This window comes from Chanos chanos, chromosome 12 (assembly GCF_902362185.1).
Source record: "Chanos chanos chromosome 12, fChaCha1.1, whole genome shotgun sequence".
Classification (NCBI taxonomy): domain Eukaryota; kingdom Metazoa; phylum Chordata; class Actinopteri; order Gonorynchiformes; family Chanidae; genus Chanos; species Chanos chanos.
The window spans coordinates 15,704,327-15,731,799 of NC_044506.1; the positions used below are offsets into that span (position 1 = coordinate 15,704,327).

General features: G+C 38.5%; 2 protein-coding genes across 2 annotated transcripts in view; both read left to right on the forward strand.

Moving 5' to 3' along the window:
• The first annotated feature begins 4,245 nt into the window (after positions 1 to 4,245).
• sem1 (SEM1 26S proteasome subunit) lies at positions 4,246 to 6,361 on the forward strand. The gene is made up of 3 exons (XM_030789155.1): positions 4,246 to 4,377; positions 5,204 to 5,297; positions 6,083 to 6,361. The coding sequence occupies exons 1-3, from the start codon at positions 4,302 to 4,304 to the stop codon at positions 6,123 to 6,125; spliced, it is 213 nt and encodes a 70-aa protein (XP_030645015.1). The 5' UTR covers positions 4,246 to 4,301; the 3' UTR covers positions 6,126 to 6,361.
• A 10,975-nt stretch (positions 6,362 to 17,336) lies between these two features.
• The window catches only part of slc25a13 (solute carrier family 25 member 13), a 35,528-nt gene continuing 25,391 nt past the window's right edge, over positions 17,337 to 27,473 (forward strand). The window contains exons 1-5 of the mRNA XM_030788520.1: positions 17,337 to 17,348; positions 18,193 to 18,246; positions 18,730 to 18,872; positions 23,712 to 23,827; positions 25,680 to 25,819. Coding sequence (XP_030644380.1) covers positions 17,337 to 17,348; positions 18,193 to 18,246; positions 18,730 to 18,872; positions 23,712 to 23,827; positions 25,680 to 25,819 — 465 coding nt within the window. The remainder of the gene's footprint in view (positions 17,349 to 18,192; positions 18,247 to 18,729; positions 18,873 to 23,711; positions 23,828 to 25,679; positions 25,820 to 27,473) is intronic.

Consider the following 27,473-nt stretch of genomic DNA (forward strand, 5'->3'; position numbering starts at 1 on the left):
TGCCACCTAAAATTACATCATATTAGTGTTAATTACTCTTAAATAATTTTGAGTGTTTGCTTAGGAGAGATGTAATCAAATGTTAAATTATTGATATTTAATGATGATTTAAGCTTGACTAGAGGATAAATCCTTTCCATTTGCTTATATATTTATATATATATATAAGTGTGTGTATACACACACACTCTCACACACACACACACACACAGATATATATGGCAAAATTGCTTGAAATGATCTAATGCAGTGTCTAATATAGGTTAGATATAGGTCCTTTCTGTGGGATTTGGTCTCATTTAATTTCTCTTACAATGTCCCTCTGTGTGCTCCTGAGAACGTTATGTCCAGAAGAATGTTGTTTCATTTTCAATCCTCTTTCCAGATGACAGATGAAGAGCGGGCAGGTATTAGAGTGGAACACTTTATCACTTGCTCTGTAAGCCCCTTGCTGAGGGATATACACTTGAGACTGTCATACCCATAAAAAGGGAAAGGAGAGAGAGAGAGAGAGAGAGAGAGAGAGACAGAGAGGGAGAGAGGGAGAGAGGGAGAAAGAGAGAGATGAGGATTCATCACAGACTGATAGACTGGGTGAGTAAGGTCCATCAGACATGGGACACAAAACATGCAACACAAAGTTCCATTGTGATAGAGAGATCTGAGTAATAGCATTTAAATATTTGATTTAAGATGCACAGTAGCAGTAATGTCAATATCAACACTACCTGACTGATTTATATCAACAATACATGTAAATACATGTATTTAGATATCACCTTATTACAAGCAACAGAACAGAACAATATCCAGATCTTCATATAGAATATTCTGTGATAATACCGTGAATCCACTGATTTCACAAACAACAGAAACAACATTCATTCAAAATGTATGTGATAGAAACATGTTTAAAAAGTACCATAACACTTCTGTGATGACCTGTCTCTAAAACAATTATGCATGTATATCACAGCATTAAAAGAAAAACATTTCTCCATATTTCAGTTTGGTTATATTTCCATGTTGGTCTCCACAAAACAGATCAGATTTAGGATATGGACAAAGAAATACATGACTTGTCACCGGTGCTCTGAACATTTCAAATGATTGCTAACCAAAAAGCTTATTATGATACCCAGGATTGATTGGTAAAGTTGTTAAGTTTTCCAACTGGTTACAGATTGTGATGTCAGATGGACACATTGTGCCACTATTTAAAATAACACTACCAAATTTAAATAATACAATTTAATTTCAACTTTCAACGCTACGTCAAAATCAGTGCCATGTAAACAATTACAGAGCTGACTGAAATAATACATGCATGTAATGTTTTCCAACACGGTCTAGGATTTCTACACCATCTTAAGACTTTCAATAAACTCAGCTTTTATTCTTTGTTCATTTTTTTTTGTTATAAAAACCTATCGTATAAATCACATGGAAAAAAAAAAATTAACATTTGCACACAGACCAAAGCTTTGAGGTCTCTGTTGAGCAATGACAGATGGACTATAAACAAAGTGGTGTTTACATTGTAAAACATTTTTTTTTTTTTACTTTGAGGTAATCTGAAGTTACATTGTGTTTTCTGTTTCAGTCTATGTTATGATTGGCTGACTTTACCTCTCTCCCTGGCTAGTTATGGGGAACATAATAAAAGAAAGCTGCTATAAAACAAATTGTACAACAGAACACCCCGAATCTACGGCACTCAGTGGTACTGAGTTTACAGCTATGCAAACTGAAAGTAAAAGCAGGCCTTAAGCATGTGTTTGAGTGTAAGAGTGTTTTTTGTTTTTAAAATGATATTTTCTTGCAAGTAACAATGAAGTGTGAGAACACTCCCGTCAAAACTCCTCCTCATCCATTGTCCCTAACACATTCTACATGAGATCCAATGATGAGAAACCTCTACAATAAAGGTAATATTGTTCACTGCAATGTTTTCACATAACTGTCAGTTTTTGCAATTTGAGATAGACCCACCATATTTCATTTCTGCCCTGCTGATAGCATTTATCAACATAATCCTGATAAAGAAAAAAAACCCCAAAAAAACAAAATATGCAACTTAAGCCCAAGCATAACTAAGCTGATGAGGTGGACAGGATTACCTGAGGCCAGTAGGACAGACATCAGATTGTATTGTCATAGAGACTCATTAGCCTGTTGGCAAACTGTACCTCAAGCCCCAGATGACAGGCCTTTTCAAGGCAGACAGAAGAAAAAATATGAAACTCAAATTCTTCATGACAGATGGTTAAATGAAATTGCTCAAGAAAGAAGGGTTTTAAAAAAAAAAAAAAAAAAAGGAAAAACTGTTTTGTTTATCATTTCCATATGTTCATATGGCTTTAATTGTGTTATTACCTTGTTTGACTAACAACAGAGCCCTCATCCCCGCACAGAAATCAGTAACCTTATTATTAATGAATAGGGCCACCGCACAGAAGACAAAGGGTTAGATTCAGAGGGTGGGAGGGATTAAGTTTAATACAGCATCTTGACAGATATATCCTGGAAGGATATCAGTCCCCACAGATTTCCGATGACCAAAGCTGACATGCTCTTCTGAAATTAATCTCATTAATTGGATAGATATATCTCCATAATCTTTTCTGATCATTATACTTTGTCCCTAAGTATTTGGAGAGGTAGATTTTTCATGTCCCTCTTTAAGTTTTGAGGAGAACTTTCCCATTTTAACTCTCCAGATACCACATGAGGACACTCCAAAACCCTGAGTCAACCTTTTGCTGGACACAATTACTGGCTCAATTGGATATTCTCCTATATTTGGTGAATGAGAGGAGTGATTATCTGATCAAGGGCTCTTGGACAGGTAGACAGCCTCGTGCTCTGGTGTGTTGTCACTTTCCCCCGGTAGAGAGGGAGCCATGTCACTAATCCGAGTTAGGGATCAGCCAGATGGGAGCTGGAGGCGATGACGGCCACGCACACACACAGCTCTAGTACGGCTCATAACCCCCCCCCCCCCCCCCCCCCCCAACCACCACCACCACGCCCCCACCCTTAACTCCATTTGCTTGTCCTAGCACCCCTAAGGCCATATTGTGATCTCCTTCCTGATAAAGGTCCAGGGAATGAGACTGCCAGACTGGTCGGGCTGAGATGGAGCCTCTCTGTGGGGACTTAGTGCGATATTGTCCTGGAGGGCCCAATGAAAGGCATTCTCACATGTGAAGAAAGGCTGGGAGTCAGTCTGGGCAGCCCCGCTGTCTGCTCCCCCCTCCCTAACCCTGGAGACTCTAGGCGCCACGGTGTAACTGCAGTCTCAGGTATGCCAGGCGGACACTGAGAAAGCTTCTCAGACCCTTACCTAAGACCGACTGGAATGATCCTTCAACTGTATTCTCAGAGTTGTCAACTGTGTGCAATTACTTCGTAGCACTGTTTGCTCTCTTCCACGGCTTGACTGTAAGAGCAGTCTGAATTTTCAGTGCTTTCCTGCACCTCCTCTTCCATGTCTCATGAACTGTGTCAATTTATTTTTGTTGACGGTGTTAGCTCCTCTCTGACAAAAGCAAGACTCGTCTGCTTAGACATGTACCATAAGTGTCTTGTCTTGTTCGCTCCCCCTCCCGGCTTTGTGTTCATAGGCTTAAGACAATTACATAATAATTTGATAATAGTTTAAGTGAGCGGGACTTTGGTTGAGGTTTTCACCGTCTGTCAGCATGTGAGAGCCACAGAGCAATTTTCATTGTGATGCATGTGGTTTTGTGGCATATGTGCTGTCATTTATCTAAACTACAGCACACACACAGCTGTGGCTGGCAGTTCATTTTTTAAACGTACCACAGTGTAATTTGGTCATAACTGAAAAAGGGATTAATTTAAAATGGAGTGTATTCTAATACAGTAATGAGTAGTATTGCTGGAGAGACGCTAGACCATTTCTGAATCTATTTCAAGTATGATGTGCATTTATAAGTGCGTACAAATTAATTTTCAGAATTTACTTTTAAAATTTTCGGGGGTTCGTCACGCTTTACTTTTATAACCTTCTGATTGTGTCCAATTTGTATCTTGGAGTGAGTAACATACCTACCGGGCGGTGTAAGATGTAATTGTGTTATGATCCATGATACCAGTGTATTGCATATGAAGGCTAACAATTTATCGCTATTTACAAGTTGCGCCAAACGCTACAACTGCGCATGCTCTGGCGGGAGGCACGGGAGATGTGGTCCCATAATGCTCTTATTGTGAACTGTACTGACGGTCTCTGGTGAACTGAACGCCGAGCTAGCTAGCTCCTCAAGAAAACTAACATGTCAGACAAGAAACAGACGGTGGATTTGGGGTTGCTAGAGGAGGACGACGAATTTGAAGAATTCCCTGCAGAGAGTAAGTTAGCTGCCTGTTGTTTCGTGGACATGCAGCTGTATAATTTTGTTTCTTTCATTTGACTGACAAGCGTGGACAGACAGTGACTCAGCTAGCAACTTGACCCTAATGCTAAAAACTTGGTAACGTTCGCCAACGTTTGCTAAGACTAAACATAACTTGGAATCCAACGTTTACTGGAAAATTCAGGTACATTACAAAATTGTTTCAGCAGACTGACGCAATATGGAATTATCGTCCATTTCTTTTCCCGCGAGCTAGCACAGCTAGTTAGGTTAGCGATTGTTATCCGAGTAATGCATCCTAGGTTAGCATTTCTTAGTTTGTGTAGCTGTAGGTATCCATCTAACTAGCTCATCAAGAAGGCTTTTAGGTAGAAGGTATGATGTTTTATGTCTCATATTTATTTCATTTGTGACGGGTAGTGTGAATTACATGTATAATAACTCATTAGTGTACACTTCTGCCAGTCTAACCGACCAATCTTAATGATCATTTCAGCTAAGTTTTAGAGACTGGTTAGCCTTAGCCCTCTTGGCCAATATTACAAACGACGTCAAGAGTGGTCTAAAGACCCAGTTTGCTCTTTATTGTCCTGGTCACTGAGGAGCATTGAAACGGGGTTCCATCCTGACAACTGATATTTTTATCTAATCTGTCTGACACATAGTGTTGAACGTTATTGTGTCAGAGTAAATCGTATCTTCACAACTCTGTAGAACTGCTGAGACAACGTAGCAATAGTTCGTATGGCTTCATGTCCCTGCTTACCGTTTCTAGACGGGGCTCAGAGTCACAAAAATTGACTTGTGATGCATTGTTGCAGATTGGACGGGACTGGACGAGGATGAGGATGCTCATGTTTGGGAAGATAACTGGGATGATGACAATGTAGAAGATGATTTTTCAAACCAACTCAGGTAGGTTTTTGTTGTTTTCACAGTAATGTAACTAACATGTAGTGAACTAACATACGGTCTTTAGCCCACTGGATGTGATCATTGCGCAATCACAGTCTCACCTCCCAGTTTAATATCTTTGAACCATAGACTCTTCATAAAGGTATTCTCATAATGTTAGTCCACATAACTCACGGTGAAATTAGTTTGCTCACATATTTGTTTAGTTTGTCACCTCAAATATTGCTCTGTTGGGTTAGATTAAGCAGATAGTGTTTTCCCTTGTGGGAAAAATTAAACAGGAAATGGAAAGGCCATTAAAATGTTATCAGCTGATTCAGTACTGTGAAGATGTAAAATAAAATTCCTAGGAACCAAGGGACTCTCTTGGTGGTCTGTGAACATAGCAAGTTTTTGGTGCAAGCAGTGGTAAACCTCAATGTAAATGACTTCTTGGCTTGCATAAGGAGTTTTGGGCCAGGAAAGCGAAAATTAATAAAATGCATCTGTGAATTTGGCTGTATTTGAAGAAAAAGAGCTTTAAGTGGATTATGATTTCATTTGTACACCTATTTCTGTTTAGAATTGTTATATGCAATTCCAGCTTAATTGTGAAGCTTAATTATGAACATTTATTTGGAGATGGCCTTCTTTAATCTAATATTCAGACTGATAAATTATTATATATATAAATGTAATATATAAAAAAGTTGAAATGATTTGAAGGATGCATTTGCATGTAGGTACTGATGACATATGTGTATAATAGACTATGGGTGACCCATTTTATTTCCTCCTCTTTACAGAGCTGAACTTGAGAAACATGGATACAAAATGGAGACCTCATAACATGAAGCTGTTGTCTGCAAGGAGTAAATTGATTTTGGGATTGAAACATTGTCCATACTGTCCAGTTTGCAAGTGTCGCCTGGCTTTGCCTTTCAAAAAAATGTCAACATACTAGTTTTCTTTAGGAGGATGATGTTGCAGTATTTTTTCATTTTACAGCCTTTACAAAAAAAAACAAAACAAAACCCTTGTATTAATAATTTGTGTTAATAGACATTAAAGAGATTTACCATGTATATCTTTGTTTTTCATTTATTTCCGTGCTTTAATCACATTTCAGTTGCATTAGAAATTAAGTTTGTTATGCCTTGTAACTGAATTTTTCAGACAGTAATTTGACTACTCGATTTTATAAGGCTTATAAATAAGAAGTCAGACACCATTAACGCATTTTTTTTTTCTGCTTTGTTCACTGTGATGTGAGTGTCATGGAAAAGCATTCTTAGGTCTGTGAGGTATTATTAGTGTCTTTGCTGTGCACAGGGTTCAGAGAGATGCATACAGAGACACAGAGGCAAACAGGGAGAGAGAGAGAGAGCGTGAGCTGCACACTGCTCTTTGCTGGCACTTCCTTCTCTGATCTCATGGGGCTTTTCAGAGTCTCTGAAGGGGAGATTATCCAGTGCAGTGTTTGGCAGAGACAGGGAGGTGATCACAGCGTGTGGCCCCTGTCGGTCCTGCCTGGGCCTGCCCACTCCCAACCGGACCCTGCTCTTCCGCTCCTCGCAGCGGGGGCTCCCGCACAGAACCGGAGGCCAATTTATCCAACTGCACTCCCCCAGCAAAATGATTTCTCTGGATTTGTGGCCCTCAGCCCCAGGGCCTAATGAGCTGAAATCGATGCCAGTAAGGCATCTCTTACCACGGGAGAGCTTCCTCCAGCTCTGCTTCACCGATACCTCTCTACTGTCATAGCTGCCTCATTGAAAATCCTCTTGGTAAATATATATCCAGGTGTCTTATTGGGGATGTGTGTTGTTCTCTTTACAACGCCCTCGGCAAGGATCCAACCTCACAGAGCAGCTGTGAATTTGTAAGTGAGAATTTGTAAATGCGTTGAACTTATTTTTTGCCACTTGATTCTGAAAAACCACAACAAGGCAAAGTTGTTAGTGTTTTCATTATAACCAGTTATAAAGAGAATTGAAAACAGAAATATCGCATTTAGTTGTTTGGTTGAAGTATAATGGCAGAGATGAAACTTTTTTTGCATCGTAACTTTTTCTTTTATTATTGTTTACCCCAGCCAAGGAAATGAATAAAATGCAACAGTACATAGCCTGCTCTGTTGCTGAGATCAAAGAGTTTAGTTGCATGATGGAAGATTGTGTGACCTTATTACAGAAATTACCTACATAAGGAAAATTGCGTCAGTGAGGGCTGCATGATGTTGGTTTTGGTAAATGTTCAGTTCACTGCCCAGTTCTAGTCTAGTTTTTTCTTCTTCTTTTTTTTTTTAATGAAACAAGTTCCTCTCAAAGATTTGCCTGTATTTCACTTTAGTCATTGGTCTTTGTACCATAATAAATTTCCCAGTCTCTGCTGCTGAAAAGAATCCCTTAGAATGTTAAGCTCACACCAGCATGTTTTACTGTGGGCATGGCTCTGGATGTTTGATTAACAGTTTTCACTCTGTAACAATGGCTTTACATATGGTTTTTATCCCCTCAAATACGGGTTCTGTTGTCATAATCAACCGCATGCTCGTTTTCGACCTCTATGCATCCTGTTACATTGCTCTTTCTTTGGAGTTTCTCCAATTTGGCCTGTCTCCCATAAAGTTTACCTCTGTGAAGAGTTGCAGAGCTTAGTAGTCCTCTAAACAGGTTCTCACCTCCAAGCCATGGAAGTCTGAAATTCTGTCAGATACTGGATTGTAGATTTCTGCTCTCTCAACTGACCAGTTGGGCAGATGCCCTGTTCTCAGAATAATTGAGGTGCTTCCATGGTTTTTCCATTTTTTAACGATGGACTTCAGTGTGCTCCTGGTAACTTTTAACATGCTAGAAATTTTATACATCTGTTCAGATTTGTTTTCACCACAAAGTTCTTTCACAGATATCTAAAAACAGCTTCTTGGATTTCAGAGTAGAATTTACTCTGACATGCACTTCAGTCTTCATATAGACATGTATACATCTTCAGAGATTCTCAGTCATTTTAACTGATTACAAGTGGATTACATTCAGGTGTTTTCTCTAGGAAATGGCACATACCTGAGCTTAATTTGGAGTGTCACAGCAAAGAGGGGAGTAGTTTTATATTTTTATGTTTTATGCTCTATTTCATTTCATCTGTAGAATTTGCTTTCCACACTATAAAATCAGAGCAATTTGTGGAAATATGGGAGAAAAAAAAAAAAACTGTTGAAATATATATTCATTTGTGTTTTCAGCACGATAATATGTGGGGAAAAAACCCCAAATGGGATAAATATTCTCTGAAGCCCCTGTAATTGGTATATTTTTGTTTGTTTGCTTATTTATTTATATTTTTAAAAAAGGAAAAAGAAATAAAACGCCAAGTGATTCTCTAATTTTTCTTTTTTAGAGAGATCATCTGCGTGTCTCTCTGAGGGTGATGGCGCTCATTCATTACAGTCTGTCCCAAACACGACTCATCATGACTGTACATTTACAGCTGCTCAGGGTTGGAATGTGGCAACACAAACACAAGCTTTCAGAATGATTCTTTGACAGAAGATATAGTGTTCGTTTGCACTGACAATTCGGACAGCCTGGAGGATGATGTGATTGTAGTATAGGGTGATAATGTCTCTATTTTCTATCTGTAATCCACTTGTACAGATAAAAACTGAAACTAAGAGGAAGCTATACTACAATGACAAACCACGTATCGGCCAGACTAGAAATATAAGCTGGGAGGTACACACACACACACACACACAATAATAACATGTAAATCCACCTATGCCCTTGAAAATAAGTGCTATGTGTTGGATCATTATTTTAATTGTTGGAAAGTCATTGAAGTGTGAAAATCACTAAGTGAGGGCAACACTGGAGAATCCAGGGCCATTTTGTTTGTGCCAAAGGCGTAAGATTGGCCTCTTGAGTTTGAATGAAGGAGGACCTTTGTGGCTTACCCAAAAATCAGTTTCACAGCTCATGATGGGGTACATAATCTTTAAGCTCGTAGTATTTTTCCACTATATTATCCCTTTTGTCCATTTTGTAATTGCTTATATGTATGGATCTTTTGAACATTGACAAGTCAGTCTCCTTGACTACAGAATCAGCAAAGAACATTTTCTGTAGATAAAGCCTTGAACTGTATTTTGTAAAAAAAAAAAAAGAAACAAAAAAAACATAATTTTACAAAATATTTTATGGGTCTTCATTTTAAATTTGGGTCTCTATGTAAGAAATGTTTGCAAATATATTCTGTGAATTAAATGAGTCTGTATGATATGGCTCTGATATCAACAACAAAAAACATATTTGATAATGTGGACTTTGAGATTCATATATTAGCCAAATAATGTGTGTGTGTATATATATATATATATATTTTTTTTTTTTCCCTGTGACATTGGTGAGTAATGCAGTTGTTCCAGGGTGCACTCGACCACAGCAAGCTTCTTCTCCGTGAGCCAAGAAAAGACAGGGGGCCGTCGTGCAGGGAGCGCGCAGCTGCTACAATAATAGGCCTAATTGCACGTTCCTTTTGTGGCTCTGAAATTAGTGGCAGAGCACAGCTACAATGCCCAAACCTCGAGTAAAAAAAAAAAAAAAAAAAGAGAAAAAAATGACTCACAGGGGCAACTGTTCACTAGCACGGCCCATCACTACCACCCACAGCTCCCTGTCCCACACCTGCACTCGCCCTCACCAAAGTAAACACAGATAATAAGGTGTAATTACTTTAAAAAATAATAACAAGAGCCCCTCTATGTGACAATACATGGCCTGTTTATTGGGAGAGGAAAATAACTTCTGAAGACTCTGATGAGGTTACCCCCATCAGGGGACCCTGAATGGACATGGTGCTGGTGTCGGTGCCAGCATGTGTGCGTGTTAACTTTATTTTTTGGGCCCCGGGTCTCTCTGCACTGTCAGAAAAGCGGCACCGAAGAGGAATCGACATCTCCTTTTCTAGTGACTTCAGCTGTTTCCATTTGTGCTCCCCTGCCAAGTACATAAAATATCCGATTAAAAGGATTGACTCATCATGGCATTTTGGAATGTTACCATGACACAAGGGTGTTGAAACTCTAGGATCTCTCTAATGTTTCACTGTCGTTTAGATGTGATCGACGTTTAAAGGAAGCTGACATGTTCTCACCCAGAGAGAATGTTAGGGTTGGGGTGGTTGAGTCACTATGAAAACATGGTCTTTGGTTTTATGTCGTTTTACATTATGGTGCTCTGTTTTGTTGGAGTGCATTTTATGACATTTTTGTCATTGATATTAAGAAAAAAAAAATGCTCTTGGTATGGTAAATGTGAACTATAAACCAAGATGCATGAACGGGGTCCGCGAAACATCACACAAACCAAAAGCGTTTGAATTATGTGGGGAAAACAAAACAAATATTTGACATTTTCATATTTTTTTTTTTCATACAGCAGATTTACCGTTTACACATGATAGCCAAAAAAAGAACTCAGAAAAAAAATATTTTATTTATTATTTTAGACTGGTTTTATCTTTTTTTTTTCTTTAAGCTGTGCAAAACCACAACAGCCACAGTGTACCTAATGCAGTGTTCAGCCATTTCTATTGTAAGCATTACAATACGGTGACAGAGGCATGACACAGTAAATGTTTAAGAATATTGTATGACCGTTAAATGAGTGTTGCTGTAAATGCCTAGGGTTGATAATTAGCTTAAGAAATTCAGTAATGACATTATAACAGCATGTGCCACTGCAACTAACGGTCACATTTTATTGAGCCAGAAAAAAAAACCGTTAATTCTAAAGTCTTGGATCAATGGACGCAGGTTTTGAAACATGAAACAATTGTCTCACTTAACTGTGGAGAGAGAAAGTTAAATGTAATTAGATACTACCAAACCATTGGTTCAATAGAATTGTCCTCACGCACTATCATTATACCAAGAATGTGCAGTGGGGCTGAATAGATAGCTTTTTTAAAAAAAGTTTTTTTTCTTTTCTTCCTTTTTTTTTTTTTCCCTTTCTTCGATATGACGTCTACACGCAGCTCCCCACTGTGCCTCCATGTACCGTCGTCACGCTCAACGATACCCAGTAATTAGAGTTTGTTTTCTGTGTTTATTACTCTTTTTTTCCACCCCATCATATTTTAAGCGTGCCGACCATATCAAGCCATCCCACTGCACCTAATAGCTTTGGACAGTCAAGGAAGAAAAATTAACAGAACAATTTAAGCACATCAAGGCTTGGCGGGGCAATTAAGTGCTCTTGATGTTATCATCGCTCGCGAATTATCGGTGCTCTGATAATTGTAATTAATTAATCATCTCGTTCATTCAGGTGCTCCCATTTACACAGTAGCTGTAAGGTAGCACATAGATGACCTTCTAGACATTTGCTATTCTCTTTCTTTATTTCAAACAATTCTTTCCTCTCCAGCCTATGGCAATTTTCCTCTGCGCATAAGGAGCATCTGTTTTGCACTCACGAAAAAGAGGGTGGCTGGCAACGCGAGGCCATACATGTGTCTGTGTAGTGAGATTGAGTAAGCCTAAAACACATAGTCAAATGTTAGCGGAACCTAAATGGAGAGTCCAGGGATCCTTTAAAACAATGCAACATTGGAGTTTAAGAGCCTGGGAGGCCTGGCAAAGAAACAGCCATTGGTACGCGCTGAACGAGGAAACAATTAATCATGAGTTAGTGGCTGTCTGCTCACAAGACAACAACAATGTTCCAAATCTCTCCCTAAGGCAGCGTATAAATCGCTCGAGCCTGCACGCAAACCGTCCGACTTCCTCTGTCTCCTTCCCATACACACACAGGTGCATCACCTGAACATCCTCAGAGTACGTCACACTGATGCATAAGTTATTTTTTTTTCTTTTTGGCCTTCTCACAAGTTCAAACCCTTGTCTCCCTCATCCCCCATTAATGTAATGCAACCAATAAAAAAGATATATAGACATTAGTGTATTCATGCTTTTCTCCCTAACCCACATGTTGGACAGGAATTCCAAAATGCACCATTTCTCTCATTCATGTTTGAGGGCGAAGCCAGGGATTGACAAGCCTGTTCATTCAATTTTGGGAAGTTTAGTCATCCTTAATTTAACCATTTGTCCTCTGAGTGGCAAACTCCGTTAAAGTGAGCAAAAGCAGGCAAAGCCTACCAAAACGGCATGGAAAATTTGTAGTTTATTTCGTACTGCTGTGCTAAGGACCTAGAGCTGAAAGAAATACATAGATGTAACTCAAGCAAACAAAGAACTGGTGTGTGTTTCAGGATGGGGTGTCTGTGCAGCATCACACAGACCAGTCAAAATTAAGGGTGACATGGGTTACTTGAGGGGTCTCTGCAGAGAAACACTGCCCTTGCCTGGTGGGAGAGAGAGAGCTTTGGATCATTGGTTATCTTCTGTCATATGTCTTTAAATTAGGATGAAGACAGTGTGTGGGGTTTCTTTACCTTTTTAATTGGTATGCCAGTCTTTTACCAATAATTTACATCATCATCAGTTTATCAGTGATTAACTGTTTCATGTCGCCGAAACTGAAAAAAAAAATATTTTGAATTGATTTTGGAATTGATTTATCATTTTCTTATAATACAAGAAACTGCTGTTATTGCCTTCTCATATATCTTTCTAGTAGCATTTTAACTGTGTTTCTGGACAGCAACAGAAATAGGACTCATGTAATTAACATTTTAAGAAGAATTAAAATAATAAACCTCTTGCAGTTTTCCAAAATATATAGGACATCCAAAATAAATCCTATGGTGAAAGATCTGGTTCAGCATGAACTGTATGCTTTATTGGTTGTTCTCCAAATAAACTTCCCAGTTTGTGAAGAACTGCTTCCAAAAATGCTCTCTTTGTCTATATTCTCAACTTCTCCTGTTTCAATTGGGATTTAACAGTGAGTACAACTGTTCACAGTCACAGGAAAAGGTTTTAGAGACATGCAACTCGAGAGATTTGTTTTGGATTTTGTATTGCATTTACTGTAACCACGACAACCTTAGTTTCCAGCTGTCATCGGGAAAAAAATACAAGTAAAATAAATAAATAAAGCTAGTCACATTCACATTGAATTATTAACGAGACCATGATAAATGAATCCATTTTAACCTTTCAACATATCTGAAAAATGCAACATAACACTTCAAAGAAATTATAACTTTTGAGAGGCCTGTCCACCAGCTTTCACAATCAACATTATTTCTTCTTCTAGCACTTTGACCAGGTGGTAAGTCGACAGGAAGGGGAAAAGGAAAAGACTTAAAGATTTACTGGTGTACTTGTTTTGTTCAAAGACGAGCAAACTTGATAATTTCCCACAACGTTGGTGCGCGGCCCCTGTGATCAGCAATTATGAGAAAGAACAGGGCTCTAAAGAGCAACTGGCCCAGCAAAAGGAAAAGATCGGCACCAACTTTTCTCCCTTTCACCAGAGTGTCTGGACCCAATGTTTGCAGGCCAGCATCTGTGTTCACTTAGCTGGACTGAGGAGGGGGACTCTGCATTCTCTCAGGTTGCAGGTTTGAGTGTGGGCTCTTGTTTGGTGGAAGGGTCTAAAGCCTGTTCGCCTGGACCTTCTCAAACTGCCCCAGCGCATCCGCCAATCCCTCCAGAGGGGTAATTTTGCCCATCCCAGATGCCCCTAAGCATGTTTAGTGTAGCTCCTCATTTGAACTGAAAGATGTTAAGCAGATTCATTCAGAAGCTAAGTTTCCTTGAGGTTTTCGAAGAGAGGAGTGGGTGGGCAGTGGTGTGTGTGTGTGTGTGTGTGTGTGTGTGTGTGTGTGTATCTTTGTGCACCAGCATCCATATGAGAGCATCTAAGATGAAGGGGGCAGTCAAAAATGTGAACTGATTGATATATCTGAACTCAGAATTAAAGAACAGGTGATACTGGCCAGTTCCTCTCACCATGCCACTGTTGTGTGAATGAAAGATTTCAATCAGTCATGGATCAGATTTTAGCGGCCAGCTACTACATGCGGGATTTGGCCTTATTCAATTTCATGACTTCTGTCAAAGTTGTTTATTGCTTTGCCCACTGAATGGAACCGGAGTGAGTTTGACTTGTTAAGTAAGTCGGTAGGAAGTTATTTAAACACAGATTTATTTTTATGTAAACAAACCGAATCTGTCATGGCTTATAATGCTTATTTTGTTTACATCAGTGCCACTTGTATGCAACCTCTTTTTCATTTTCTTTTTTTTTTATTGTGTTTGACTTTAAAGCAAATGGATAGACAAGGAAAAAGGCCAGAGGAGAATCTTCACTTTGAAAAACAAACAGCTTTTTTTATAATCCTGTGTAAAAACTGCAGTACACACAGATAAGGGTTTACATATGAAGTTCAGATATAACATATGTGTCTCCGTCCTCCAACAAAATTGAGCTCTCAGAATAGAGCTAACAAATTTAGGCTCAATTCATAAACAGCATAAAAGTTTTGAATCCTTTGAGCATTTAAATGTAAGTGTATGCTAAAGGTTGCAGCATAAATTTTAAAGCACATTCTAAACATTTTCAACTAATGCTGTTTTTAGCAAAATAAGTATCTTTAAAACTTTCAGTTGTGGTTGAATTTATATGATCACATCAAATGGAACTACAAAAAGAAAACATTGCTTAAAGTTTGTGTTTTGTCATGTAGGACTCCACTAAAGAAATATAACTGAATTCATTACAGAGCAAACATACAGTCAAATCATGAAGAGGCAAAGTGCCTGTTTTTTGGTGAGGTCAAAATGGTATATTTGTGGAACACCACTCTGAATCTGTTTCATGTTATGAATGCATCTATGTGTTTGCATTATCTGTTTCTTTAGCATGTGTTTCTGAAAGACACAAAGGGTGCTTGTAACAAACATAAGAATGTTCTACTCTAACATACCCATGTGTGGATCCTTAAACATCTTGAGTAAGGACTTGAGTGAAAACACTAATCGTGAATTTACTCTAATCATGAAGATCACTGGCTGAAAAGTACTATTAACCTGTCAGCCTTTTGAACGAAGACAAAACTTTCTAAACCGCATCTTGTAGTCTCTGTGACTAAAAATAGAAAGCATTTAACCTCAGAGACCTTTAGGGGTTCCGAGCCATTGACCATTAACAGAGACACTCAAGAGGTTAAAAAAAAAAAAAGATAAAGTGGTCCGATCATTTGTTTACACATGGTTCTATTTTTGAAATTTTGAGTTTCGGTGACTAAAAATAGGAGATTTTGCTTCTGATACCTGTTGTCTGCTTGTTGCTCTTTGCTCCAAGATATATCTGTCCCTAGGGGAGTGTAAGGCCACTCCAGGCAAAGACATGTCAGAGGTCCCTGAGTTTGTTCCCATTACCTAATTAGTCAAGTGAGGCCAACCGTATCCAAGTAAGATCTATTCAACCAGACATCTCACGTTCCTCTGATCACGACATGTGAAAAAAAAGGATGGAAGAAATTAATCTATTTCTCTTTTTTTTCTCTCTTCCTCTCTCTGTATTTATGCTGATAGTATACACGAGTGGTGTGTTTAGCTAGGCATGAAAGCAGGGATGATAGCTAGATCTGTGATAAATGCCAAAGATATATAACAGAAATTGTTTTATGGGTTCGTGTCTGTAATGGAGCTGAAAATGTCAAGATTCTGTCTGAAATGATTAGTGCTAATAATGAATTAGACCTGATGGATCAAAAATGCAGGTTTGAAGAATTCATTAGTTTATGAAGCGTTACTTCGAGTTATTTTTCCCAATAAACGATCAAGCTGCTGCCATCAATATTTTGGAGGAGAGGTCTTTGCCCCAGTGGAACCCATTTTTAGCAGAGCAGGAAACCTGCTGTGAAAAACACTGGTTCGTGCTGGTGCTCCAGGAATCCAAGAAGCCACCAGCAAAAAAGCTATGAATTATTTTGAGCGCGAAATACATTTTCTTTGAAGACCATCTACCATTAGGGCCCTTTTGCTCCCTTTTAAATTGTTTTTATGCTGTGAGTAATGTTAACCTTTTCTTTTGTACTCATGGAATTCTCTTTTCTCCCTCACAAAAATCATACGAGTTAGAATGGCTGGAGATAAAGGCAAGGAACGATTTAATAGGAAAGAAAGGAAGTGATGGAAAAGGAGAGTGTACCGCACCCACTGTCCATTTTTAATGGAAACTCAAAGAGACGACGGTATTAAATACACATGCAAATAAATGAATGTCACAGTTTTAAAACGCGCTTTCAAAGCATCATACACAAATTGCATATAAATTAAAACTAGTATGTGCTTCATTTAAAAGCAAAAAAAACAACAACAAAAAAACTACTTTGCATATGCTTCCCATTAAAATGATCTTACAATACCTATAGATGTATATAAAGTTTTCCCTCACAAAAATTGCTTGGCTTCTTAGGAGAAGACAAATCAGAAATAAATCAATTAGATATTAGTTTTCACCTCTAAAGAAAATTCTTTGGAGAAAATGTCATTAAATATTCTACTTAAATCACGTTTGATGATATCTATCTGTCATTAAAGGTGTTTGAAGATGGATTCAGATGGAATCATTTGTGAAAGGAAAATACATTTTGAATACAGTCCTGCCCCCCCCCCCCCCCCCCCCCCCCCCCCCAAGTCGTTACGTCCCAGATGTGTCTGTAAAAAGTGTGTGAATTACAACATGAACACGCAAAGACATCTTTTTTTTCACATTGATAAAACAAGATAGGTCTCTTCAGCTTCATCCCAGACTACACAGGTCCCGTAGGCCTGTGCACTATTCTACGTATTATCCATGACAGTTACGTTCATCTTGAGACGGGGCTTCATATTTGTGACAGCATCTGTGACATTTAGATAAATGGTTGCAGTCGATTTCGGCAGTGTTTGATATTTAGTACAGTAATTCTGGTTAGCTATTCACCTGCCTGATTAGTCCGTTTATCGTCCTTACACCACGTGGGTACATGAGCCGCTTTTCCCTCTCAGCACACAGCAGGGTTCTGCACGTGATCTCCATGGAAACGTCATCACGCATAGGAAGTGTTCCTGTGAAAAGAGTTGTAAGCTAGCTGAGCATGGCAACAAAGGTAAGCTCTCTTTTCTTGTGAAGAATTATCATCGTCTTCCATAGACTGAGAGTGTTTAATACCTGTCCAGCATCTGAAGCACACATTGCATTAAACACACATTTAAGATTTTACCCTGTCGAGGCAAGCAGATTAAGTGGTAACCTTCACCATACAAGGAGCCGGCTAGATTGCTAGTTAGCTTGCTAGCTAACGTCCGAGGTGAATGTGAGCCTCTTTCAATGACATTGGGACGTCAGATGACTTCAATGGGGCAAATGAACAGTCTTTCACGGTAGCTACAGCTGCAATGACGATGCCATTACTCTTTGCTACCGTATAGTGGAGGGGGTGACCCGCACCATAATGCAAAGAACTCCAGTCTTTAGATACACTGTTAATATTTCATACACACCCATGCTGCAGAGTGTCTTAAGGTGAAGGAAGTGCGATTTCTCTAACTTTGTTATCAGCAGTTGGAATAAGATGACATCTTGGACAGATCTGGTTTTATCCTGAAATATAAAGTTTTCTTTCATTCATATTATGCCAGTTCACATGCTTCTGGATCCTGAGCAACATTGAAGTAGCACAGCCCATTATTACGTTGCATTTAAAAAAAGCATGGGGGTATGGCAAAGACATAGCTAAGAGGAGCATTAATGTTTTTCTCCATCACTGAAGCTCAGCAAGTTAAAAGCACCAGCAAGTTAAAAGCATCAGGTTGAACTGTTTATCATGTCTTCACAGTTTAAACTGATTCCCTGGAGGTGTGTGTCCAAAGAGACTTGAAATGACAAACTGCTGTAAGCTTCTCACAGGACACTGGTAGATCTCAGCTTAATGTATTTATTCATTTTGGCAGGTTGTGTTACCAAAGAGGGCTGATCCTGCTGAGCTGAAGTCCATTTTCTTGAAGGTGAGTCTCTAAACTCACCTTAAAGGTTCACACCATACTGAAAATGAACAGTATGTCTAACATGCTCTTAAAATATTAGGCCATACACTGACAGTCATTTACCTTAACATTACATTTATGTATTTTGCAGACTCTTTTATCCAAAGAATTCCGGTGCAGGCAAAGTACAAACCTGAGCAAATAACCATTGAGGAATTTGTCAAGTGTTGTGCAGTATTTATCACTGAGAATGATAATATGCGAGTGTGATCATATATAATACATATATGTGTGTGTGTGTGTGGGGGTGCGCAGATAATCAAGATGACCTAGATGATTCATAGATCAAAGATTAAATTAATAGTCAGCGGGGCCATGCAAAATGAGCCAGCTAACTAATCAGTGTCTCTACATGTGTGCATTTCACCACATGCAGATTCCCAGGTGTTATACAACTGATTTGAGTTAACAGGTCTAAGCTATAAATGTGTGTTTTCTTTACAGTATGCCAGTGTTGAGAAGAATGGCGAACACTACATGTCTCCAGAGGACTTCGTGTCCAGGTTCCTCCATGCACACACAGATATACGACTGTCCAAAGAGGCCATAGCTCTGCTGGCGGGTGTTGTGGATCAGACCAAAGATGGGTCAGTATCCATTTCTTTCAACATGGTCTGGTTACATAGTTAATAGTCTCAGTTTGATTCAGTCAGTTCGATTTTAAAACAGATTAAACAATGGACTATTGTTCAGTGGTCCATGCAGGTTGCTGTTCTATGTTTTAAACAGGTTTCAAGGTCACTAACACACAACAGGCAAAACCTCCTCTTTACCTTCATTTCCATGTCAATTGGAAGGTGGTGTGAAAGAGAAGCAAACTATATAAAACTACATATTCAGGAGTGGTCATCTGTTTGTGTTACAGTTTATGCCTGCTTTACTTTACTGCTAATAAATTATACCTTTGAAAAACAAAGATTTATTTTCCCTTTGATTACATGCAGTAGTATTTTTTTTTCTTTTTTTTTTCTTTTTTTTTTCATTCCATATCAAGAAAAAAGGTCAGGGCCCTTAATACACAACACTCCTGTCATGTGTTGTTCCTTTCAGTGCCCTAATTCAACCCTTTTTTTACATTAATATGTATGTTTTTAATGATACATAATGACAGCCAATGAAATGTAAGGGTAAGTCAAAAAGACTATGCGTTGCCATGACAACCACCTGGTGCTGTGTGCTGAGCAGAGTGCATGTGGTCATGCTGCACACATTATTAAGGCTGCTTTAAACAGGGAAAGGCACGCGTGCACTGTAATTGCCTGTGCCATTCAGCTCTCGCACATTATGTGACTTTGGAGATGGATAAATGGCTGCATCACAGCTATTAAGAGATAACTATTAGAGAATTATCGCTTGAGCTCAGTATCCGAACCTCATTTGGTTGTTTGTGGGATTTAGAATAACAATGAAAGGATTTTTCAGTTTAATCAACCATTAAGACAAACATTTCTGTTTATATGAATTGTAATAGTTTGGCTTTATCCCAATTTGCCTCTCTCTTTATTTATTTATTTATTTATTATATGTAATATTATTATTATTATACACTGTACTCTGTTTCCACGGTACCGCAATCAAATGCTGATTTGGAAATGAATTGCTTTTTATCAAACTAACAGTTCTGAGGGCTCTGAAAAATGAATGAGCCAAAGAGATACTGTCCATATGCTGCAGTATGGAAATAAAACAGTTGAGAGCATCAACACTGCATTACATGAATGCGGCAGAATCTTCATTGACACTGGATCTGTGGGATGTACATCAGTCTAAGGTGTATATCGAGCGGTTTAAAAGTCAACACAGTTAGAATCCTGAACTGACTGTAATTTGAGGCCTGTGTGGAACTGAAGACACTTGAGAACTCATAAGAGCTCTTACATTGGTACTTTAATATATGTATGATTTGAATTATTGATTTTTTTTTAAATGTATGCAAGAGCGTGGTTTTGGACAAAAATGATTTGGAATGGAATGGCTTTTCATTTGACTGAGATGAGTCAGAAGTAATCATTTTCACTGGAAAGACAAAACAGTCTGATACATTTTCTACCTCCTCCTGTGCATGAGTAAATCAAGTGTTAGGGTGACATCCATCAGACGTTGAATCATACCTTTCTTCATTCACTCTACCCTGTTTGAGAGGCATTCTGCCAATGTCTGGAATCAGTCAGTCTCCACATGTAGACAGCCCTGCTGACTGGATCCGTCAGATAGATTCTCTTTTCTTTCTTTCTTTCTTTTTTTTTATTTTGGTCTCTGTTCTTTTTTTTGTTGAAAAATGCTAAGTGTGAAACTCTGCCGTCTCTTTGGGGTTAAAACTTTGTTAAGAGGACATGCTGGGAAAATGGTAGCCCGTGTCTGCGTTTGTTCAGTCTGGGGTATGCACTTGGAGAAAGCCAAACCAGCCAGTGTCCCCTTTGCAAGTCAGGTTGTCACTGGCAATGACAGGACCACAGCCTATTGAAGGTGCTCTCTCCTCACCTGTCATAGATAAAAGCTAGTAAACTAAGCTACTCAAATAATAAGTCAGTAAACAGTGTTTTCGCTCTCTTTTAGGGTCACTGTTTACTGCCACAGCATAAATGCCTCCTTTCATTTTAAGAGGCCTGGCTGTGTGGGGTTTTTTTTTGTTTGTTTGTTTTTTTTTGTTTTTTTTTTTTGGTAAGCAGAACTCTATATAAAAATAAAAGATATGATGCGGGAGAGTAATGTTAAAGGACATGTTTTCTTCTGCTTGAACGGCTCTTTGAATGTATCTGTTTAGAATACATGTACAGAATGTTCAAAATCGATTTATTTTCCAAGTCGATTTTTTTTTTTTCTTCTTCCACTAGAAATCAAAATAAGGTTAAACATACAAATACTGGATTGAGTTGCCACCAGGGAGGAAATTCTATATTCTGGTGTAGAAGGAAAAAAAATGTAGAGTATATTGAACTGGGGTTAGATTTATGTGTTCAATAGATATATCTAGAAAACACATTCAGTGTGCAGAGCTGTTTTAAAATTTAACACATACCACCCTTTTGTCACTGCAAAATATTTCAAAATATAAAACAAAAAGCATGGTTAGCTTACCATGAAGAGAATTCAAAGAATAAATGTCTTGGGGTAAACCGCTTAAAATGTTGCTTTAATTTTCAGAACCACATCTGAATTACAGTTCAGTAAGAGTCGTACAGTCGGACAAAGCTCTGAACTTTTTGGACAATTCAACATTCTCTTTCACATCAGAGGGTTGAAACCGTTTTGCCAAACTGTTTGGCGTCAACGCCAGCTATAAAATATGGCAGTCAGATTTTATTGTTTTCCAGTTATTTAGCAAAGCACCAGTTTTCAGAACTATTTAAATATTCTCATGGACTCACAAAGCTCGGCTAGAACCAAGATGTTCACCAAAAAAAATCCCAGTTCTTCCTTTGAAGGAGCTTCAACTTGAAAGTATACCTAGAACTGTGTCATGTTTGTGTTATTATTCTGTTTATTACACAGTTCCATCATGCAACAAATTGAAAAATAATCATTTTATAATAACTTAAGAGTGTAGAAACCAGCTACAATAAAGGTTGTTTTATGAGATAATTTTATTTTATGTACAACAGGGGTGTAAATAAACCCAAAGGATATGGTCAATTCCTGTTTTTCAATGCTCTGTCTGAGGTCTGAATATATGAGTTCTGGTTCTGTGCCATGGTAGTTGATGGTTGGAAGATATTGTGCGCTGATTTGATTATTTGAGTCTTGGTGTGTGCTGCGCTAAGGCATCTCTCTCTCTCTCTCTTTTTTTTTTTGTAAAATATAAGTCATTCTCAGACCAGTCAACGCAGCTAATCAACCATCATCAGACTCATCTCTGGCGTAGCTGCCAAAGAACAATGTCCACTCTGTGTGTGTGTGTGTGTGTGTGTGTGTGTGTGTGTGTGTGTGAGGTGGGTTTGGGGGGGGCTGGGGGTGTGGTATGGTGTGGTGCAGTTTCGTGTGTGTATTAGCATGCAACACAGATCAGATACATCTTTACAAAAGTAATTTCAATACCACTGATTATCAGAGCAGGTGTCAGTTACAAAGAAACTAATTTAATCTAATCATTACCATGATGCCATGATGATTTGCATGGACTGCAGATAGATTCTAGTCCCGGACATGAATTTCAGCACTAGTTTTACCTTCACGTTAAGACAAGCTGCATTTCTCTGTTTTGTGAATCTGCAGTAATGGTGGTATTTTAGACTAATTTTTTTTTTTTCTTTTTCCATGGCTGATGCATGGACACAGCAGTGTGCCTTTGTGTCTCTCCACCCACTCTGAGCAGTAGGCCCTCTCTCTCAAACTGCCAGCTTAGTTAATAAAACAATCACTCTTGACTTCGCAATGGGCCTGATTTTTGCATGCCTGAGGTGCACTAAATTCTCAGTTCCTTTGAATTTCATCAGTAACAAAATTAATTAGAGTGGACCACGAAAAATGTAATCATTGCTCCCTGGAAATTGAAATAAATTAGAGATGCATGCATTTGGGACTACTCATTAGCACTGACCTCATGTAATTACTGTATCCATTTGTGAAATTCATAATGGAGTTGAAGCAACTTTGAACTGAGCTTAAATAAAGAGTAGATTGCACAATCCCTAGGGTTTCCCCGTGAATGATGAAATGGCTTACTGATGAGCTCTCTCTATGTGAAATTGTGTGGTTGTGTGCTCGACATGTATTTTATACCATGCATATCATAAATGACGTGAATGCAGTAAAAAAAAAAAAAAAATTACCCTACTTCAGTCACTGAAGAGTATAACTGAATGATCATTGAATTCGTCTGAAGTCTAAAGAATAATAGGCAAATGTGAGGACCCATTCAAAATCCTATATCAATGTGCACCTGTTCAGGTGAAAACTTTAAAAAGTATTTTATTATTGCCATCATATTGAAGGTGGTAGTCATTTATACATAGAGATTACTTGTTTGTCATACAATCACTCTATTTACTGTATTCTCATCTGGAGAGTAAAACAGAGAGAGCATTTTATGTTAACTGTTGCCATTTTCAGAAGCTGAGGTAATGACATTTGACAGTCAAATTAGAAGCACTTCAATCAAGACTGCCATGGATGAAAAGCCTGTTATGTCAATTTGTTTTGTCATTCACTTAAGCCCAGTGCCTTGAATTGAGACTGGACTGTGTATTTAGATGTTTTGTACATCATAATTTTAGGCTGATAATTACAGTAGAACAAATCATGTGTCAAGTGTTCACAATGAAAATATGTGCTATCTTTTTGTTTCACTGAGAGAGGCAGTAATCAGGGAATGATACCCACTCATCAAATAATAATGTAATGCTTGGCTGTTCTGGTACTAAGAAGTGTCTTCAGTATTGGCTCAAGTCTTTTTGTTCCCCCTTATTTTTTCTCTTCCCCCTGCTTAGGTTGATCTCCTTTCAGGAGTTTCTGGCCTTTGAGTCAGTCCTGTGTTCTCCAGATGCACTTTTTATGGTTGCGTTCCAACTGTTCGACAAAACAGGGAATGGAGTTGCCACCTTCGGTAAGTGTCTACGACCCGTCACATCTGCGCGGTTTAAAATCAGATTCATTTTCAGAAAGCATATTCTTCCCCGGGCTTTATGAAACTCTGCGCGACGCGTACTAGACTTTATTGTTTATGGTAGTTGATCTCGGCGTTTCCGTCTCAGTCGGCAGAGAACGCATCGTTGTGGTGTACCGTTATTGTAAGGCATAGGAAGAAGATGCACCAGTCATTCCTTAAAGAGCCTTAAAAAAAAAAAAGGTTTCATTTACATTTAGCTTGTATGTTAGCTGTCTACTTCCGTCAAGGTGATGAGGTGCAAAAGAGGAGACGCAAGGAGGAAATGGGGAGAGTCGTGCAGTGTTCAGGGTTGGGAGGTGGAGTGGACTTTAGTCACTGTCATCTCCTCTTTAATGCTTCAGAGGACACTGATGGGACAAAAAAAAAAATGAGGCATTTGTGCATATTGCACGTTTCAAATTTCCCTAATTGATTTAAACAACCTAATTTTTGCCTTCTGTGGGAGTACCTCGTTAGCTCAACTTGATTTAGAATTCATGGCACCCTTCTCATGCACAGAGAGTGAACGAAAATTTCATTATAATTGTTGTCAGTGGGGAGTAAGATCATTTTGCTTGATTATATATGCACATATGTAAATTCTCATATTTAAAAGGCTCAATTAGATATTTAGCTGTGACGTTTCAGTGGCATAATTAAAAGGTGTGTTGTCTTTTGTGCCTGTAAAGGTTAATTAATGTACTGTAGCTAATGGGGGTGGGGGGGGGGGTGATGGTGGGTTTGCGAAGGGAAGTGGAGAGCGACATGAGAGACCTGTTTCAGATTTTACACGTATTCAGTCTTTGCTTCTGTAATAGATGCTCTGCCTTTGGCTGCATATAAAATGGCCTCTCAGTGTCAAGAACACACAGCCCTGCCCTTTACCACCACATTCAGCGCACCAAACTGATCTCTGCTTGTTATTTCATGCACGCTTGTTTTTTTTTCCCCCTCAGTAAACTTACGTTATTCTAATATAATCTAATATTAAGCTTTTTTTTTGTTGTTATTGTTGTTGTTGATATAAAGCAGACAGGGAAAAATGACAAAGTTTTAGTTATAAAATGACTGTAAGTTTTACACGTTATATTCTGTAATTACATAAAATAGGGTTAATAAACTTGTATGTGTATGTGAGAAATGTGTGTGCTACGCAAGTGTACTTTTAACGAAAATATAAAAAAAAAAAAGAAAAAGAGAGGGAAAAGAAGAAAGGGCTTGAGCGTTGACAGGTCCATAAACGCTGATAATATAAAAGCAGGTCTGGAATAGCACTGTAGTGTTACTTCATAGCAGTACTGTATGTTTATTGCCTCATTAAAGACTAAAACTTGTTTGAGCTGTCTAGTTCCAAGAGGTATGGCCCTAAGTAAAATATTCAGAACCCCCCCCCCCGCCATCTCTCTACACACACGCATACACACATACACACATACCCCCGACCCACCCCCCACTTTCCATGTCTTTTTTTTTTTTTTTTCTTCTTCTTTTTCCACAGTCCCTTGTTGCTCTTTAAAATATTCTTGGTTTTATTCATAACAAGAAACGGGTTGCTACCATACCCTCAATCAGTTTGTTTAGTTCCAGTCTTTACACTGGAGACCTTAATTTTAACAAACATCATTCATTCTAATATCCAACTGGGACTGTTGTCCTGTTAGCTTACTAAGCCCTGTTTAAAAAGGAGGTACAGTTAAGGCTGACTTTGAAACTCATTCTAATTTTTTGTCCTACTTTCCATTGATTTCACAAATGTCGAGATGATTGGTGAAGCCTCACTAATATATCACACTTGTCACTTATTTTCCAGAGGATGTGAAGCAAGTGTTTGGACACACCACTATTCATCAGCACATTCCTTTTAACTGGGACTCTGAATTTGTCCAGCTCCATTTTGGATCAGAGAGAAAGAAACCTCTTAACTATGGAGAGTTTACCCAGTTCCTCCTGGTGAGCATATATCTATTGTCTGTATCTCTCTCCTTTCTACTCCTCTCCCTTTTCTCACCTTCTCTGACTTCATTTTCTCCCTTTTTACTCCTCTTCCTCTCTCTCTTTCTTTCTCTGAATGCATCTCAGTTCATGGTTGTCAGAGAGCTCTGAAAACACTACCTTTAGGAATCACTTTTCTAATCATTCTGGATGTGTTTTATATTTATTTGACTAGTTATCCATCAGTAAGTCGTCAGACTGCCTAGTCCTCATCACTAAGTGGGTCTTTGCCATTCCCCGGATAACGTTTGGTGCCTATCCTTGTCTGGTCCCACAGACAGACTCATCTGGTCTTGGGCAGGATTTTCCTCAGCACGATGTAGCATACTGATCTTGTTAGTCATTAATGAAACACTGGAGTTATATTTCCCAGCCTGGTACACTGGCATTTGTTTTTCATTAGGTGACGTAACCAAAATACACTGTTCTTATTCCTTTAAACAGGTAGAGGTTTTCTCCCCATGAATGACAATATCAGTGGTACAAGAACATTCCTTTTGTATATGTGGTGTGCAAGTTATTTTCCAATATAATGTCTAGACCTAAAATCAGGCAGAGAGAGCAATGGGGGTGGGGGGGAGGGGGTACTTGTGCCAAGTTTACATCTACACTTTGTATCTGAATGAGGTTTTTTTTTTTTTATATTACACTTTATATTGTGCTTAACTTGGACCAGGTGGGTTTAGGGAAACACTGAGCAGAACACACTGATATTGTGTTTGTAACCAGGGCAGAATGAATTTTACTTCCAGGATTTTGTCCTGTTTGACTTTAAGTTGATTCCATTACTTCAATCAAAAGGCGTTTTAGTCCAATGTAGTGTTACGTACAGCATGGGAAATCAATTTCCTGTTTCACCTACTTCATTTTGTGAATTTCCGTGGTCATTTAATGGCCATTTGGTCTTGGAATAAGAATAAATTTAGAGAATCTAGTTTGCCTCGAAAGCAATAGATATGGACTGTAATAGGATTACAGAGTGTAGGCCAACTTTTATAGTCCTTTGGTCCACAAAACATGCTGTGTTTTTCATGACAATATATACATGTTTGGTTGAGGCTTACATTTCTATCAAACTGGTATTGATATGACATCCTAATCAATCATAATCAATTTGTGTTTGAAATGCCTTTTTTTTTTTTTTGCAATCCATGCAGCCTCAACAGTAACTCTGAACTATATGTGGAGAAAATGACTTTATCTAGAAAACACTTACACCAGCAGTTTCCCTGGGCGTTCATACCAATTTACTCCAGAAATTTGGGAAAATTACATAGGTAACTCTCTCTCTCTCTTTTTTTTTTCTTTTGGCCTGGGTGTGAATTCATGCCAAAGTTGACTTCATTCACCGTATGTGGTCACATCATTGTTTTACCATTCAGAGAGGTGACATGGGAAAAAAAAGCCCTTGCTCACTGTCACGGTTCGGTTTTCCTCTAACATCCTGTAATGTTTTTAACCTGCACTGGGTTTATAAGATCCAGAGAGCCGGTGAGGGAATCTCTCCGTCTCTGTTTTTAGCAGACATTTCATTCTTTAAATGTGGGTGTAATGCCAGCACTTGAACTGAGAAACTGAGCCAAACATAGGTGGCTCATCAAACGTTTTTATT